General features: G+C 48.9%; 2 protein-coding genes across 2 annotated transcripts; both read left to right on the forward strand.

The window, feature by feature from the left end:
- Window positions 1-87: 87 nt before the first annotated feature.
- CD207 (CD207 molecule) lies at window positions 88-5,317 on the forward strand (the record flags this gene model as incomplete). Its single annotated transcript, XM_006092999.3, has 5 exons — window positions 88-204; window positions 1,804-2,178; window positions 2,762-2,913; window positions 3,888-4,006; window positions 4,491-5,317. Coding segments are annotated over 5 exons (914 nt in total), but the record flags the coding sequence as incomplete, so codon positions are not given.
- Window positions 5,318-8,034: 2,717 nt separating this feature from the next.
- Window positions 8,035-18,698, forward strand: CLEC4F (C-type lectin domain family 4 member F). The gene is made up of 7 exons (XM_006092947.3): window positions 8,035-8,095; window positions 8,851-8,967; window positions 9,185-9,280; window positions 10,766-11,881; window positions 16,100-16,251; window positions 17,211-17,329; window positions 18,548-18,698. Exons 1-7 carry the CDS (start codon window positions 8,035-8,037, stop codon window positions 18,696-18,698), a joined length of 1,812 nt encoding a protein of 603 aa, XP_006093009.1.
- Window positions 18,699-19,070: the final 372 nt, after the last annotated feature.

The raw sequence follows: 19,070 nt of genomic DNA on the forward strand, positions 1-19,070 counted from the left end.
ACCAGTCCCTACTCGGAACCCGCTCAATGCTCTCTGCCTAAACCCGCGTTTGCTGGTCCTTCAACAAATGTCTTCTTCTTCCAACAGAGCCTCCTCCCAAGATGGGTTCGTCTCCAGTTCTGAGGAAACCTTGCACGGTCCGTGCTGCCTTCGTCATCCTGACGCTGGTCCTGCTCGCCTCTGTCGTGCTGCAGGCCATTCTCTGTAAGTCCTCTGGCTCCTTCTCCAGGGCCAGTCAGCTTCCGCACACCCAGCCCTCTCTTTCCCGCTCTCCAGTGGTCTCTCCCGCCTATGGCTTTTTCATTTGCCTCATTTTATTTGCCTCTTTCCTTGTGCATTCACAGGTCCCTGTCCTCAGTAAAATGAACTGCTGCTCTTTCTTTCCCACTTCCGGGGAGGTTTTTCTGAATGGGATCAGCACTTGCATGCTTGTGCTCAAAGATACACTCTTTGTTCCAAGGACACGTTCACCTATTTCTTTATCCCATGCCATTTTTCTCCTCCCTCTCTGAGCTCTACGTCCCTTCGATCCAGAGAGAGCCTTGTGGGACTCCCCAACAATGAGTAAGATGTTTCCGACTCCACAAGGGATGGAATCCCAACCGTGTCCTCAACCCCAGCTGACTAGATGGGTAACTTGACCAAGAAGCCAACAAATCTCCAGGATTCTTCCCCTCCCCTGGACCCCTTTGTGCTCTCTTCATTCTGTTCTCATGTCAAGGGAGCCTTCCTACTTCTTCATTGGATGTGTGACTTATCTTCCTTCTTCTCCCAGCTGAGGCTCGTGGCTTCTGCAGCTGGCAGAGCCTTCATCTTCCATCAGGAAGGGGACATCTATCTTCTCTTTTTATGGATTTGGGACATATTTCATCTTAGACTTGGAGTCTCTGAGCAGAGTCTCCTCTGCTTGGAGCCCTCTTGGCTTACTTTTGTGGTTTTTAAAGAAATATATTTTATTAGTTTCAGAGAGGAAGGGAGAGGGAGAGAGAGAGATGGAAACATCAGTGATGAGAGAGAATCATCAATCAGCTGCCTCCTGCACACCCCACACTGGGGATTGCACTCACAACCTGGGCATATGCCCTTACCAGGAATTGAACTGTGACCTGGTTCACAGGTCGATGCTCAACCACTGAGCCACACTGGCCAGGGGCTCTTGGTTTACTTTTGGTCTCCTCTCTGGCACCAAACCTGTGACCTAATCAGAGTGTGACAATGGGAGGGATAAGGGAAGAGGATAATTTGTTTAATAATTCTCTCTTTCTGTTTTCTCTGGAGAAGTGACTTCCAAGTTAGAAGTGTGCATGGCTGGCTGTTCTCATGGTCACAAAGAGCCTGTGGACAGATGTGGGAGGGGTGGTGCTGCCCTCGCTGATGGCCACTGCAGGAGTCTCTGAAAGGAGAGGCTGGGAATCAAGTGACAGGGCACAGAGGATGTGGGGAGGGGCCAAAGGTGTGGTTGAGGGCGTCCCTTTACCAAATGTGCTCTGAACATTTAAAGAAAATTTAGGACTGGGTTATAATCCCTGGTTCTGTTGCCTGTGAGGTCTTCTAACAGAGAGCCCATGATTATCAATCTTTGCATTACCCGCAGCTACCAGAGTTCCAGGCACATGGTAGGTGCCATCACTTGTTTGTTAAATAAATAGATTAGGAATGAACATAGGATAAACAACAGCTCCTTGGGTTGGGTCCTTGGGAAACTCGAGCCCATCTCTTCCCTTCCTCTTATCACTCTGATAACACCCTCTCTCCCTTCCCTAAGGATCCCTTTGACTGACCCCTTGACTTTCTCAAATCCAGATCCCTGGTTTATGGGCACACTATCAGACGTAAAGACCAATGCCCAGTTGCTGAACGGTCGTGTGGACAACATCAGCACCCTGAGTTCTGAAGTTAAGAGGAATAGAGGCGGCGTGAAGGCAGCTGGCATTCAGGTCCAGATGGTGAATGCTAGCCTGGATCATGTGCATTCTCAGATCCGGAGGCTGGAAACCGGTATGAAGGCAGTCAATGCACAGATCCAGATGTTAACAAGAAGTTGGGAGGAAGTCTACAGTTTAAATGCCCAGCTCCCAGAATTAAAAAGAGATTTGGATAAAGCCAGCGCATTAAATGTAAAGGTTCGAGGACTCCAGAGCAGTTTGGAGAATATCAGCAAGTTACTCAAACAGCAAAGTAAGTGACTGAGAAAATAATATTGCAAGCTGATTGGTGGCCCATGGGACCTTGCTGGTCTCAAGCCTGAGGCCACTGGGGCTGGTGTGTGTGTGGAGGGAAGCAGAAGAGGAGCAGGGCAGGCCTGGCTGCAAAGCTAAGAAGAGAGGGCTCAGCATTGGGGTTGGGGAGGACTTAGGAGAAAAGGAACCAGGACCAACTTGGGCTTCCACACAAAGGCACAGAAAATGGCATTAGGGAGTCTCTGTCCTGGCCCAAACCCAGCTATTTTCCATTAAGTTTCTTACCTAGAACCCAGGGTCTCAGCCACTTGTGATGGCCAGTGGAGAACTGCTTCTCTCTCATGAGAGATAGATTCTTGGTCCATCCTCTCTCTCTCCCCTCCCTGAGCCCAGAAACTCTACTAATCTCAGTCAGACTTTCAGAATCTGCAAGATTGTCCCCAAACACCTACACAAGGACCCAAGGACCCTAGAGCCCAGCCCCATTCATTGCTATTGCTGGGATCTCACTCAAGTGTCCCCACCTAGCCAGCACCCAGAGAAACAGGAACACCAGTGTTCACCTTTCACCTGTTCTCCAGATGACACTCTACAGATGGTTTCTCAAGGCTGGAAGTACTTCAAGGAGAACTTCTATTACTTTTCTCATGTCCAAAAGACCTGGTACAGCGCCCAGCAGTTCTGTGTGTCCAGGAATTCACAACTGACTTCGGTGACCTCAGATAGTGAGCAGGTGAGTGTTATTTCTACTGGAGGTATATTAGTAGCTGCATTAGGCAGGATAGGCAAGATTATGCTGCCATGACAAAAATCCCCAAATATCAGTGACCTAACAATGAAGGATTACTTCTCACACTACATGTCCAACAAGGGCCTACAAGGGGTTTTGCTCATTGTGGTTACTCAAAGAGACTTCATCTCATGTATGTTTCCACAATTGCTGAGGCAGGAAAAGGAAACATGGCACATTGTGTATTTTGGGCTCTGCCTGGAATTAACACATCTCTACTCACATTTTCATTGTAAAGCAAATGATGGAATACTCCTAGCTTCAAAGAGAATAGGAAGGGACCATCTTTCTGGATGCCCAGAAAACAGAAATATTTGTAAACAGCATTATTGACACCACAGAACCCAAGAAGTCTTCTGCCTGGTGAGGCAGGAAATTGAACAAACCCCTTCCATTTGGAAGGTGTGGTAGTAGGGTAGGCAAGAGCTTGGTCCTGGGGTCAGAGTCTAGAATCCCCACCCTGCCTCTAACTAGTCCCAGATGAAACACAAGTAATAATAGTACCTGTCTCAAACAAATAACAATACTCAAGTTATTCAGATCAAGAAAGTGCATACAAATGTATAGTACCTTGTACATACAAAGTGCTCACTACATTTAGATATCATTGTTTGGGCCATTCTCCTGGGGTCCCTGTTCTGGAGTTTAGCTGATTCTTTCTTGTGCTCTAGCACCTGCTTCCTGAGGGTCAGAAGGCCTGAGTCCCGAGTCCGTTAGTTACGGGGCAAAGACAAATAATTAGGAAGATGGACTCTGGGCTCTGAGCAGGGACAGGAAGAAGCTTGAGAAAGGTCAGGATGCAGGTGTGTCCGTGGGTTCAGGGGCTGTCACTGAGGACAGGAGAAGAACACCCAGAGTGACAGGTGCTCTAACTCCGCGTGATGGCAGCATCTCTGCTCATTCTGTCTTCCCTACAGGAGTTTCTGTACAAGACAGCAGGCGGACTTTTCTACTGGATCGGCCTGACCAAAGCAGGGACTGATGGGGACTGGTACTGGGTGGATGAGACTCCATTCAACAAGGTCCAGAGTATGAAGTAAGGCCCCCAGAGCCCTCCTTCCCAGCATGACATTTTTGGATCAGGGCCAGGGTAGAAGCCTGGGATGATATTTCCCTCTGACTATAGCATTTGTGATCCTTCCCTGTCCATTGCTGCCTGGAGCACTGAACCAAAATCCAGCTCACTTCTGTCACTAATTGGCTGTGGGGGCAAGGACATACCTGTGGCCTCTCTGTACCCTCAGGGGTTTGGCAGCATGGCTGTCCAGCCAGCTTCGGCAGGGGGCCTGGTCTACGTCTAGATGTCCTAGTGTGGTTGGTGTAGAGCCATGAGAGAGGTGGGCCGGTTCAGTCCTAATCTGAGGTGATGGCAGGCTTAGCGGTTGACAGCTCACCAATTCCCTTCCTCTCAGGCGTGGGTGCAAAAACTTGTGACATTATCACCTGGGACCAAAGCTTGGATTGAAATTACTCCTTTTTTCATTGGAAATATGTTTTCCTTTGTTTTTTTCATGTGATAGGTTCTGGATTCCAGGTGAGCCCAACAATTTGGGGAACAATGAACACTGTGCCAATTTAAAGATGTCCTCACTTCAGTCATGGAATGATGCCCCCTGTGACCATCCGTTCCTTTTCATCTGTAAACGTCGCTATATTCCATCAGAACCATGACAGGACTGAGCCCCAAGCTGGCACTTTGAGCCTCAGTGCTTGTCCAAACTCAAGGAAGTGCCACTCGTCCTCCACACTCCAAGGTGACTTTGCACCTTAACTTTCCTTGCTTCAAAAGTGTCCCCTATGCACCTGGAGTCCGTCTGCCTTGGCTGGAAGTTCTTCGACCCCATAGAGGGAGCTGGAATGGAAAGATCTGGGGTTAAAATGGGAGAGGAAGGTGAAGAAGATTTAGAAATTCAAACTGCCTCAGTAGATGGATCAGGACCCATAATTTGGGGCACCCCCTGTGGTTTTGCTTCTTCTTGGCTGAGCTAGGTAATGTGTGTGTGTGTGTGTGTGTGTGTGTGTGTGTGTGTGTGTGTGTATGACTAGTTATTTTTTGAAAAAAGTATTGTGCCTGCAATATGGTGACAGGACTTGAGGGAGGTCAGAGTAGAGGCAGGGAGAGCTGTTGGAAGATAATTGAGTCCCTTCAGAGAAGCCTCAGTTTCATCACATGAAAGCTGCTTCAGACACCCAAGCAATTCTTCTACTACTGATAGCCAGCAGCTTTCCAGTGGATCCCCCAAATTCCCAGTTGCTTGCTCAGAGGGCCGTGTTCTTTGGAAGACTCTGCTCTTGGGGATCCTGTCCGTGCCTCCCTCTTCATCGACATCCTCTTCATCCTCAATAAAATGCTACCTGGGTAAAGGCCTCCCTCTGTGTGCACGTTTCATTCCTGGGTGTACGTCTGCTTTGCTAGACATGAAGTTCTGGGGTATCCTCAGGAACCAGTGGGTGTTCAAAATGAACAAGGAGTAGAGAAATCCCGCAGAATAAGACCAATGCTTATCCCTGGTTTTATCAAAGTGAAGGAGAGTGAGATCTCCAGTGTCTGTTTCTTTTTTTTCTTAAGAAAAATGTTTTTATTGTTTTTGTTTTTTTTTTTAGAGAAAGAGGATGGGAGAGGGAGAGAGACACATTGATTGGTTACCTCCTGGGAATTGAGTCTGCAACCTGGGTATGTGCCTTGACCAGGAATCGAACCAGCAACCTTTTGGTGCACAGGACAGCCCCCAACCACCTAAGCCACACCAGCCAGGGTGGTCTGCAGTGTCTTGACTTTCTTGGTGGCCTTTCCTCTCAGATGTTCACTGGAAAGTCTATTCTCTGGTTTTACTCTCAAGGGGAAAACTCCTCAGGTTTCCTACTCTTCCCAGAACCCTGTTCCCAGGAATTGGGTTCAAATCTCAGCCCAGTGGCTGAGGCAGGAATCCAGGCAGCACCAGACAGGAGGGGAGGAAAGTGGAAACAGGAGGGAGTGCAGAGTCCTACAGGGGGGACATATTTCTTCAATGAAATGGGCTGTCTTCCAGGCCATAGACTTCTTGTTATGACCTCACATGGTAGAAGGGCCAGCAAGTATAAGGCCATTAATCCCCTTTGTGAGAATACCACCCTCATGTCCTCATCACCTCCCAGAAGCCCCACTTCCTAATGCTATCAAATTGATGGTTAGGGTTTCAGCATATGAATTTGGAGGGGACACAAACACTCAGACCATAGCAGTCACTGTGCGCAGCCCACACTTAAGGATGATGGCATATACTATACAGAAATGATATGTAATCTTTCTGTATGGGAGATTTAGCTATTTGTCTATTTATTCAAGCATTTACTTATATCTATGAATTCGTAGATTTTATACTTTGGGTTATAATTCAATAATACTATATATATTTTCTTGTTCAAGTCCTTCCAGCTTTGGGAGCTTCTTTCATTCGGCTCCTGTGTCCTTTTGATATATTTGCATCATTTTTTAAAAACCATCTCTTTACTTTCTGACAGTATAAGATACCCCAGGATCATTTTGTAGATTTCCTGCTCCCGTCCTAGAATCAGACATTTCTCCAAAACATCCTGGCTTTTCTGTTTGTTTGTTTGTGTTTTTTTTTTTTTTTTTTTTTTAGAATGGTATTAGAAACCAAAATGTGGGTGTTGTTGCTTCCCCTTGGCTGAGATTTCTAGGTAATGCAAGCATGGGTATCTAACTGGCTTTTGAAAAGATCATTATGTGTGCAATACGGTGACGGGACTTGAGGGAGGCAAGACTAGAGGCTGGGAGAACTGTTAGGAGACTAATTGGGTTACAGCCGGGTGAGATGGTGGCCTGCAGGGAGGCCTGTGATGGGGGAGATTACAGTGTATGATAAAGGATGCAAACAAACAGCTGTAGCGATATACAGGGTGTGGTCAGGAGAGGCCCAGAGCACAAGAGCCTCTGTCCCCGAGGAACTGGGGAGCAATCCCCTCCTGGCACATGGATGTGTTCACCAACCAGGAACTTGAAAGCTCCTCGGATCTCTCTCGTTGTTTGTGAGCTTTTATAACTCCATCTCAAGGCCCCTCTCCTGCCTGGAGGTGGGGGTGGGATGGGTTGGGGTGGGATTGGAGAGGTAGGAGCTTGCTCTTTCTGGGAGGGACCAGCTCCCATCCTGAAGCCATCTAGGGGTCCACCCCAGTCACCTTATTAGCATAAACTCAAGGGTAGTTGAAAGGGGCTTGCTATGAATAACGAAAACACTCCTATTACCCAGGAAATGTCATGGGCTTTAGGAGCTCTGTTCCATGAACTGGGACAGAATCCAATATATGTTTCATTCTACCACAGACCCTTACCTGCCACGCCAGCTGTGAGGTCCTGAGTGGACAGTGAGGCCCTGAAAGGGTCTAGGGCAGTGATGGCGAACCTATGACACGTGTGTCAGAGGTGACACGCGAACTCATTATTTTTGGTTGATTTTTCTTTGTTAAATGGCATTTAAATATATAAAATAAATATCAAAAATATAAATCTTTGTTTTACTATGGTTGCAAAGATCAAAAAATTTCTATATGTGACACGGCACCAGAGTTAAGTTAGGGTTTTGCAAAATGCTGACACGCCGAGCTCAAAAGGTTCGCCATCACTGGTCTAGGGCTAGGATTAAGTCAGCCATGGGTCACAAGGATTTTTTTTCTGCAAAGCTGGGAAGGAACCTCTGATCTCCTCCTACGTTGCTGGTGAAAGTGTTTGTGATTTGGGGGCGGAGGCTAGTGTTTGGGGGCTACGCTGGAGAGCAGATGTTGGGGTGATGGGCCTGAGGGGAGGGTGAGGACCTGTGTGGACTGGGAAGAGGAAGAGGATAGGGCCTGGGCAGACTGGTGCCTGGGTGTCCTGGGGGGAGGGGCCTTACTGGGGGGCTTCTGCAGAGTCAGCGGGGAGAGGAGGAGGAGGAAGGCAGAGTTTAGGTGTGGTCAGGAGCATAAAAGTCCAGGGTATCTCAGCTTCCCTCCCACCACTACGGGCCCACAGCACAACCCTTCAGGGGCTGAGGCGGGGAGCAGCACTGGAGGAGGAAGGAAGCAGAGATGAATTATGACAAGGTCCGCTTCTGCAGAGACAACCAGTCTGTCTCCCTGCACCCCCACGGTGAGGACACTGGGGGCTCAGCCGCCCTCCATCAGGCACTGGCTTGCTTGAACCCCAGCCCTCCGCCATTTTCTCAGCACCCTCTTGGCAGCCCAGAGCTCCCTATGCTCATCGCTATGTCAGCCTCCACAACAAACAGGCAAGGGCAGAAGGTGGGTCGGGAGAGGACAGAGAGGCAGGACACCCTCCAGTCTCTGCACGGAATCCCCCAGGATGGCAACCTGGCAAGAGAGAGCGTGGACTTCGAATTCAGAGGGACCCGGTTTTGAATCCCATCTCTGTACCCCATGAGGTTCAGGGGATCAGCTCCCAGACTCCCCGGCACAGCCCTTCTTAGGACAAGGACAGGGGCCTTCTGACCAGGCAGAGGGAGTCTGCAGGACCGATCCATGTCAGTTTGTGGAGGAGGCAGCAGCCCCAAAGACCTGTGAGTCTTGCTCTGGTCAGGATTCAGGGGCCAGACTGGCCCTGGGACTCCGAGGTCAGGATTCTCGCTCTCTCCCTCCCCTCCTGCCTCCCTCCATCCTTCCCTCTTCTCTCATTCAAATCACTCTTCCGTTGCCCTCCTTGTCCAGGCCGGGTTCTGTACCCTGTACACCTTCTCCAGCCTTTGTGTTGCTACCAGGCTTCATTCCCCTTCTCCATGATCAGTGCAGGTGTTCTCATCCCCAGCAGACAGGCCGGGAGACTGAGCCCGAGGGGCTAACTCTGCCCAGCCCGCACTCTCCTCCTGGACTCTGGTGTCTCCCCCACAGGCCTGGACTCCTCGGCAGTGGCTCCAGCGGCCCCCAAGATGTCAAGGCTTGTTCTGGCCAGCCTGGTATTTATGGTCATGATCATTGCCACCTCTCTGACGGCTCTCTTTGTTGTGGGTAAGCTCCTAGGTAATCCGAACCCCACAGGCTCTCTCTTCCTGGAAAGAGGCCACTGACCAAGGGGAGCCTCCCAAGAGCAGAGGCCCAAGAGCAGAAGCTCCGAGGGGTACTGGGTGCCACCTCCCTCCTTCTGGAACTTGACTGGGGGAGGGGGCAGCCCATTCTCAGACTCAATGCTGAGGGATTGTGCTGACCCAGGAATGGGGTGTCTCAGTTCTACAGAAACCAAGACCTGCACCGGAGGCCTATGCCTACTCCCAAGAGTTTCTGGGAGACAACAGCACCTGGCAGTTACCCGTGGAACCCGACAGTGAGTAGCCACAGTGGAGCGCATGGGTGGGAGGGAGCTGGGGCATCCGGGTGCCCAGACCCTAGGATGGACCTCTCCCCTAACACTCCCTGCCCTTGAATGAGTGCCGCTATCCTCACAGAAAGGCGTGATTTTTTCTTTAGAGAACAGCTTCTTGAGGTATAATTGACGCATAATTAAATACCCATATTTAAAATGTACACTCTAAGAACTTTTGACATATGTATATGCCCATGAAACCATCACCACAATCAAGACAATGAACATATTCATCCTCCTCCCAAATTTACTTGTGCCCTTTGCCATCATTCCCTCTCTCCTCCTCCCTTCATCCCCAGGCGACCACAGATCTACTTGCTATAATATAGATCACTTGGCTTTTTCTAGAGTTTTATATAAAAGGGATCATATCATGTGTACTCTTTATTTGAGTACTCTTTATCAGTCATATGGTTTGCAAATATTTTCTCTCAGTCCATGGCTTATCTTTTCATTCTCTTAACAAGATTTAAATTTTGATTATGTATACTAGTAATTTATAGATTTCTTTCTTTTATGGGTTGCACTTTTGGTCTCATATCTGAGAAATCTTTGCCTTTGCCAACATCACAAAGACATTCTTGATGTTTCCTTCTGGAAATGTTATAGTTTTGGGTTTTACATTTAGGCCTATGATTAATTTTGAGTTAAATTTTGTATACAAGATTCATTTTTTTAGCATATGGATATACAATTGTTTCAGTATCATTTGTTGAAACAATTATGCTTTCTCCATGAATTGCCTTTGTATCTTCATTGAAATCAATTGTTCATACATGTATGGGTGTATTTCTGGATTTTCTATTCTGTTCCATTGATCTATTAGAGGCCCGTGCACAGCATTCATGCACTGTGTGTGTGTGTGTATGTGGGGGGGGCGTCCCTCAGCCCAGCCTGCACCCTTTCGCAGTCCGGGACCCCTCGGGGACATCCTTAGCGCTGTTGCAGAGGCAGGAGAGGCTCCCGCCACCGCCCCTGTGCTTGCCAGCCACCTGGCTTCTGGCTAAATGGCTCCCCCGCTCTGGGAGTGCACTGACCCAGGCAACTCCTGCGTTGAGCGTCTGCCCCTTGGTGGTCGGTGCACGTCATAGCGACCGGTCGTTCCACCGTTAGGTCTATTTGCATATTACACTTTTATTATATAGGATTTGTCTATTAAAATGACTCTTGATGGCAGCTAGTTTACAGTAGGCAATTATTTTAGTCTTTCTGCACCACAGTTCACTTGGGATAGACCTTTATTTCATTTTTGGGCTCACATTCTCAGGTGGCCCGTCCCCGGGGTCTCGGTGGCTGCAGGGAGCAGCAGGCTGCTTGAGGAGCACTCAGGGCTGTGTCGCAGGCATTCCCCTTGGAAAATTCAAGAACACTCTGCTTGGCTCATATAATTAATGCTTCCCTATGTAATGGGCCCCTTTGGCTGCCTTCTCCATCTCCTCCCTCCAGATCCCTACCGCTTTGGGGTGGCAGAGTTACAAGAGACCCTCCAGATGTTTAAAGACCACGTGGAGAACTCCAGCACCTGGACCATGGAGATCCAGATGTTGATGTGCAGAGTGGACAATGTCAGTTCTCAGATCCAGATGCTCGGTGGTCATCTGAAAAATGCCAGTGCTGACATCCAGATGGTAAAAGGCGTTCAAAAAGATGCCAGTACCTTGAGTTTCCAGGCCCAGATGTTAAAAAGTTCCTTGGACAGGGCCAGTGCTGAGATCCGGAGACAAAAGGGAGATCTGGAAAAGGCAAATGCTTTAAATTCCCAGGCCCAGAGTTTCTTAAAAACCAGTTTAGAAAACACCAGCTTTGAGCTCAACATATTAAGCAGAGGCTTAGAAAACACCAACTCTGAAATTCAGGCGTTGAAGGCAGGGTTGGAAATGGCAAACGCCCAGGCCCAATTGGCAAACAATAGTTTAAAGAATGCTAATGCTCAGATCCTTGTTTTAAGAGGCAATCTGGAGAGTGTCAATCATTTAAGGGACCAGAATCAGGTTTTAAGTGATAGTTTGAAAAGAACCAATGCTGAGATTCAGGAGCTAAAGGGAAGCCTGCAAAATGCAAGAGATTTAAACTCCCAGACCCAGACCCTTATAAAGGGCAGTTTAGACAACACCACTGCTGAGATCCAGTCATTAAGAGGTCGTTTGGAAAGGGCTGGCAATGAGATTCACTTGTTAAAAAGAGATTTGGGAACCGCCACCACCCAGACCCAGATAGCAAACGGTCGCCTAGAGCAGACCAGTGCTCAGATCCAAGGATTGAAAACAGAGCTGGAAAACACCAATGCCTTACATTCCAATATTCAGCTGTTAAACGATCAGTTGGAAAATGCCAGCAGGGAGATACAGATCCTAAAACAAGGAATGAAGGATGCTGAGGCCCTGAACTCCAGGACCCGGATGCTAGAGAGCAATCTGCAGGCGGCCAATGTCGAGGTTCAGAGGTTAAAAGGGGAGGTAGCCAGCACTAAAGCACTCACTGCGAAAGTCCAGGAGCAGCAGCGTAGCCTGGAGACCCTCCGTGCAGCCTTTGCTTCGCAGGAGCAGCTACAGAAATCCCAAAGTAAGTGGGAGGGAGGGGTTGGCCTGGAGAAGGTACGGTCTCTTGGGAGGGTGGAGTCTCGGTCCCTTTGGCCTTTTGCTTACTTCACCAGGCATCCCTCCGGGAAGAAGTGTGGGTGCTATAAAGGGGCCACATCCAACCAAATAGGCTCGATGTGCCTAGGCTGTGGTGGAGGTGGCATAGGCAGCAGAGTCCCTGCTTTCAAGTTGCTTATCATCTGGCCAGACTGATACTTGGGGGGAAAAAAACTATGTATGGTGATGGTGTGTGGAAAGACAGTGGGTGCTAGTGGGGGCCAGACAGCTTTATCTGACAGCCTGCTATCACTAACTCTGATCAAGTTGCTTACCTTCAATTTTCTCACCTGCAAAGTGAGGACAATAATATCCGCCTCACAGTGAGGATTAAATGAGTTTACACATACAAAGCATTTAACACAGTATCCAGCATTCATACATTCATCTGACAAACATTTTTTGAGGCCCTATTATGCATCAGGGGCATAAGGATGAATAAGGTGCGATGCCTGCCCTTGAAGCTCACAGGCTGGTAGAGCAGCCTTGCGTGAAAGGCATGCGGAGAGGCAGAGAGGCGGAGAGGCGTTATGAGTGTTATGTGAGAGTAGGTCTAGGGTAGTGATGGCGAACCTTTTGAGCTCGGCGTGCCAGCATTTTGAAAAACCCTAACTTAACTCTGGTGCCGTGTCACATATAGAAATTTTTTGATATTTGCAACCATAGTAAAACAAAGTCTTATATTTTTGATATTTATTTTATATATTTAAATGCCATTTAACAAAGAAAAATCAACCAAAAAAATGAGTTCGAGTGTCACCTCTGACACACATGTCATAGGTTCACCATCACTGGTCTAGGAACTGGGGGTGAGCGGGAGGAAAAGAAGGGAAAGAGAAATCTTCTGGGGGCCAATGTCCTCTGGTGTAGAGAAGGGATCTTCCAAGGGGCAGGGGGAGGAAATCTTTCAGAGGAGAAAAGATCAAAAGATGTTTTGTGGAGAAGATGGCCCTGGAACTGAGTCCTGGAAAGCTAGTAAGTGTTTGACAAACAAATAGGGTAAGAAAGTAGCAGGTTCACAGGCAAGGACATGTGAAACCACGAGGTTCAGGAAGCTTCAAGCAGCTTGTCTGACTGGACTGCGGCCAAGAGGGCAGTTGAAGAGTCGCAGGCTGAAAGGACCGTAGGTCGGGGGCAGAATGGTGCTATCAAACTGTTTTAAATGCAACCACAGCATGAAATTCATTTTTTACCTTGTGACCCAGTATAATGATGTGACACACACACACACACACACACACACACAGACACACTTCACAAACAAAACTTTTACCATATGAATGCACCATGATATTTCATAATTTATTCTTAAAAAACAAGAAACACCTTGACACAACCCACTAATGCAGTGGTTCTCAACCGTGGCTGCACATTAGAATCACCTGGGAATCTTTTTAAAATCCTGATTTCTGGGCCTCATCCTCCGGAAATTCTGTTTCTTTGTTACTAACGTTGTGGCCCCACCCCATAACAAAGAAACCAAATTTCCGGAGGATGAGGCCCAGAAATCAGGATTTTAAAAAGATTCCCAGGTGATTCTAATGTGCAGCCAAGGTTGAGAACCACTGTACTAATGGGTTGATAATCGTAGTTTGAAAAACACTGTGCTCGGAAGGTAGGCACACCTGGAGAGAGACTGGCTAGATGTGGAAGGCCTCTGAGCTTGGCTTTCATCCTTCAGGAAATGAGTATCTACCGAAGGGCTTCAAGGAGGCTGACTAGGTAGGTGTCCTGCTGAGATTGGGGGATGAAACAGAAGAGCAGCAAGGTTTGGACATGCTGAGTCAGAGATGCTGGAGGGATATTCACGGGATGTCACCTGCAGGCTTCCTGGAGCGTAGGAGAGAGGTCCTGGCTGCAGACATAGATGTGGGAGCCCTGGGTATGTTGGTTCTGGTTGTGGCAATGGGAGTGAAGGTGGGGAGTTTGCATGAGATAAAATGCTTTATGAGAAGAAGGCTGAGGGTGGAAACAGGAAACCAGCCTTCAGGTGCCCGAGGGAAAGAGATGTTTTTGGGTTTTTTGGAATATATTTTTATTGATTTTAGAGAGAGGAAGGGAGAGGGAGAGAGAGATGGAAACATCAATGATGAGAGAGAGTCATTGATTGGCTGCCTCCTGCACGCCCCCTACTGGGGATCGAGCCCGCAACCCAGGCATGTGCCCTTGCTGGAATAGAACCCGGCACCCTTCAGTTCACAGGCCAATGCTCTATCCATTGAGCCAAACCGGATAGGGCAAGAGACGTTTTTGAAGGAGACTGGGGAAGGCAGTCTTAGAGGCAGGAGGAGAACCAGGAGTGGGTTAGTTAGGGAAGCCAAGGAAGGACAAATTTTCAAGAAGAGAGTGGTTAGTCCTGGCAAATACCCGAGAGAGGCCAGGTGAAAACACCAAGGAACATTCATGGACTCTGGCCAGTTAGTAAGTCAATGCAATGAAGTTTCAGTGGAGAGCTGTGTGTGGCCTGGAGGCCAGACCATGGTCAGTGGGTGTGAGTGAAAGATAAGGTGCAGAAGTCATCCAAGGAGCTTGCCTGAAGAGGACAGAGATGAAGCTAAGGTGGGGAATGGCAGGCTAGAGGGAGGGGTTAAAAAACCATGTGTCATCGATATTTACATAATAAAACCTAGATATTAATTATAGGCAACGTGGCAAATGTTGAAAAAAAGAAAGAGGAGAAAATAACCACTTGCATTTCCGTGAAAATGTTTATATTTTCTATATGAACCCACTGCTAACATTTTGGTGGACTTGCTTGCGAGGGTTTTTCTAGATTAAGATAGGCTTGATGTGATGTGAGAGAAAGGAACCAGTGGCCTTCGGGGCTTCCCATTGCTCACAGGGGGAAAATCCCAAACTTCTCCACAAAGGATGTACGATTCAGGGCTGGTGAACCTGCTCAACTTTGTCTCCTACCCTTATGTACTGATCACACTGATGATTGAACAGACCAGACCATGCCATGCTGTTTCACACCTTCGTGTTTTTGTGTCAACTCTTCCCCGTGCCAGGAATGCTCTCCTTGGCCCTGACCACCTGGCAGACTGTTCCTCAGTCTCTTAAGGCTCAGCTCAAGTGAGCTCCCACCTAGGGTGTCCTTCCTGTGTCCCACATCCAGCCCAGGTGAAACAGACCATACCCTCTTTCCTGCCTCTATTGTAACATGAACATGGTTTTCAATCAATGCGTCTCCAACACCGGTCTGATTTCCTAGACTGTACCTTCCTTGAGGGCATGAATAATGTCTTATTGATCTTTGTATTAAAGTGCCTAGTTCATAGACGTTAAGGAACGTTGAACAATGAATGTTTTTTTCTATCTTTTAAAAATATATATTTTTATTGATTTCAGTGAGGAAGGAAGAGGGAGAGATAGAAACATCAATGATGAGAAAGAATCATTAATTGGTTGCCTCCTGCATGCCCCACACTGGGGATTGGGCCCACGACCCAGCATGTGCCCCGACCAGGAATTGAACTGTGACCTCCTGGTTCATAGATTGACGCTCAACCACTGAGCCATGCTGGCCGGGCATGAATGTTGAATAGAAGAATAAATGGATGACTAAGGGAGTCTGTGTGGCACCATTTCGATGTGTTGTAGGTGCAGATGATGTTAAGGAGCAGAGTGCATGGCAGGGAGGGACAAAACAGCTGAGAGAATCAGAGTTTGTGCTCAGGGAGGAGCTAATTGAAAATTGTGAAGTCAGGCAGACCAGGTGATGACAAGATCCCAGGTATGGCCCTGGGTGTGGGCAGCTGAAGTGGATGGAGATAAAGTCAAGGAAAGGAGTGATGCCATGGGTGGCTGTGAAATCTCCCTGTAGGGAGATGGCAGGGAATTGAGGTGCAGAGGACCATCAGGTGATAGCAATGAGTTGGGAAACAGGATAGTAGAACCAGAGAGCAGGAGTCCACAAAGCTGCCTGAGGATCCCTGGAGTGATGGAGTGAGGTGTTCCTGGCTGCACCTCTCTTGCAGAGTGGGTAGTAGGCTGGGGGTGCAGCCTCCTGGGCCTTGCATGGCAACAAGCATTGCATGGTCTTGTGACACTCAGTGGTCAGTCCCTGGAGAGGTCAGGAAGCCAGCTCTCGGATATCCACAGCCAGCCCCTGGTTCTCTCTCGTCCCCAACCTTTGCTCCAGATGAACTTCTCCAGTTGATCCTGCAAGGCTGGAAGGTCTACAACAGGAACATGTATTACTTTTCTCACGTCAAGAAGTCTTGGCAGGAGGCTGAGACGTCCTGTGTGTCCCAGGGAGCCCACCTGGCCTCGGTGACCTCTGCAGAGGAGCAGGTCAGAGCTTTGGGCTTGGGATGGTGCTGCTGGGGTGGATATGGGATAAGGGCCATTGATACTTCGGCTTTGCCCCTCTCAGAGCAGTTGTGGCAGAAACTTTCATGTCACCTCATCAGTCAGGGAGCAAATATTTATTGAGTTCCAGTGAGCATCTAGCACTGGAGGTAGAAGCACTGACAGCAAACCCCAAAGTCCTCAATGAATGAGGGTCACACCCAGAGGCCCACACATGTCAGCAGTGAGGAAAGGGAGGCGGCACCAGGTGACTGCCCTTAAAGTGTTGGAAACATTCTTCCCTCCCATCCCCTCATTTAGCCCCTCAGCCTCCTCTCTGGTTGTCAATCTTGATTTTAGCATCAGTTAATCCACTGGCTATGGAGGGTCCATGAACAGGAGACCCAGGCTTCTGGGCACGGCCAGATGCACAATAGGAGTTTGAGGACCACCAAAGGCATTATAGCTCTGGGCGGCTCATTTGCCAAAGGTACTTGTCAGCACTGACTAGGGTTACTGACAAAGTAGGTTTGACGTAGTTCATTTTATAGCACCGCCCATCCCTGTGTCATCCTGAGACTGCTCTTGTATGTCTGTCAAAGGCCATGCTATTGTGTAAAACAAAACTTTTTAATAAACCATGGCCAGGTCTCCAGGTCTCTCTCTCTCTCTCCCCCTTCCTCTTTCTCCCCCCGCCCCCTCTCTCAGCCATGTCTCTTTGTCTCAGTAAAGCCACACTCCTCATTAAGTCAACACGGGAGAAGCTGAACTTCCCTTGAGGGAACCTGGCTGCTGCCCTAGATGCTGGACAAACCATGGGAGGCGCAGGGAGGGTCCCGGCTCCTTCAGAGGAGTGGGCTGCATGCCCTGGGCCCAGGAGGCGGTGCCCTGGGCTCCTCTTCTACATGCTGGGGGAACCAGCTCCTCACTCGGGGTCAAGCAGCACTGCCTTTTCTTGACAGGCATATCTGACGGAGTTCACACGGTCCTCCAACTACTGGATTGGCCTCAATGACAGGGGCACGGAGGGCTCTTGGCGCTGGATTGATGGGACACCATTCAATTCTGCTAGGAGCAGAGTGTGAGTCCAGTCACTGTCTGGTGTTGTCCCAGGTACTGTCTTGGGCAGGCCTGCTTAGTGATTCCCTGTCCTGTGTGTGTATACCTGCCCACTGAGTGCTGCTGGTATATGTGTGATATGTGTATGATATGTGTTTGATGTGTGTATGGTGTATGTGATGTGTATATGCAGTGTGTGTGTGATTATTTATGAGGTGTGTGTACAGTGTGTGTGTATTTTCATGTGTGATGTATGGGTGATATGTTTGTGCATGTGTGATGTGCATGATGTGTGTGATGTGTATGGCGTGTATGATGTGTGTGATGTATATGGCGTGTATGTGAACACTTGGGCATATTTGCCATCTTTGCCTGAACCCCTCCTCATGGTCTTGGGGTTGGCAGGCAGCCCATAAGAAGACCTTCCTGTTTATTTGTTTGTTTTGCTTATCTACACTCTACATAGGCCGGGTCCCCCATCACAAGGTATCTGAATGTGAAATCCGGGGAGGGGCTCATAGCTTCAGACACCCTTTCTCTACCTTGATCCTCCGTTGTGGCGAGCAGGCACGGCCATGGCATACTCAGCCCCAGGGCACCCTATGTGCCATGCCAGCTCAGCCAGGTTCAGTGACCCTGAGTAGGGGCATGAAGGATGGAGAAAAGACAGACAAGAGAAGAAAGCTGGGTCTGGGTGGGACGCTCTCCTCTCTGATGGAGAGCCTCTCTGATGGAGAACTAGCAACAGCACCACAGACTACAAGCCGTGTCTTTATTTTATAGCCAGATTCCACGAGGCAAAGTAAGGGTGTGGTCAAGATGTTTACAACATTCTCGTGGGCTTCAATCCTACTCAACTACATGCACCTGAACTCTATCAAGCCTGCATCACTCAGACACATGGGGCCACGTGTTCGGACCATAGGTTCAAGCTCACAACTATAGCTGTTGGCTATAATTGTGCTGGGAGGGCTCTGCCCCCCAAGCTGGGACTTGCACGTGACCACGAGAGGACTGTGCCCTCTCATTAGTCCGAGGCTTGAACCTGTCCAAACACTGTAGCCGCTCTCCACACTTAGTAACCAAGGACAACCTCAGCAGAGCACCCTGATGGTGAGTCTGGGCCCAGCTCTGTTCCCATCCTGGGGCCACCAGGAAAATAGGGACCCATGACACTTCAGCTCCTTATGCCACAGAAGGGGGGAGGGGGGTTTCTTTCATCTAGCCTTCTTCTTTCCAGGTTTTGGTCCGATAATCAGCCAGACAACTGGCAGCACGGGAATGGGCAGGATGAAGACTGTGTTCACGTTCAGCAGAAGTGGAATGACAACAACTGCAATGCCCTCTATCAGTGGATCTGCAAGAAGCCCCTCAGCCAGGGGGTGGCCTGAAGTAAGCCAGAGCTGAGGGCTCACTGCCCTGCCAGCTCCGGACCCTTCCCACCATGATGTCCTGTTGAGCCTCTGAACCCAACTTGTTCTCTGGGGCCTTCCATTTGGCCTTTTGTGTTTCCTGCCCTGTCCTTTTATTTAACCCTTCAAACATGCTTACCTCGTAGGACCCTATGGGATGAACAGCTCCTCAAGGCAAGAGCCTTGCTGTGCTTCTGTATCCGCCTCAGCAACCAGCGCAGGCCTGTCAGACAGCAGGTCTTCAATAAACACTTGTGGATGAGCAGAAGCTTTGTAATTGTCTCTGCGACAGCCGCCACACCCTCTTCTCCTGGGATTGGTTCCCCTCCCCCAGTGTCCCTTCTCCTGAAA

The sequence above is a fragment of the Myotis lucifugus genome, unplaced genomic scaffold, assembly GCF_000147115.1.
Source record: "Myotis lucifugus unplaced genomic scaffold, Myoluc2.0 scaffold_108, whole genome shotgun sequence".
Classification (NCBI taxonomy): Eukaryota; Metazoa; Chordata; class Mammalia; order Chiroptera; family Vespertilionidae; genus Myotis; species Myotis lucifugus.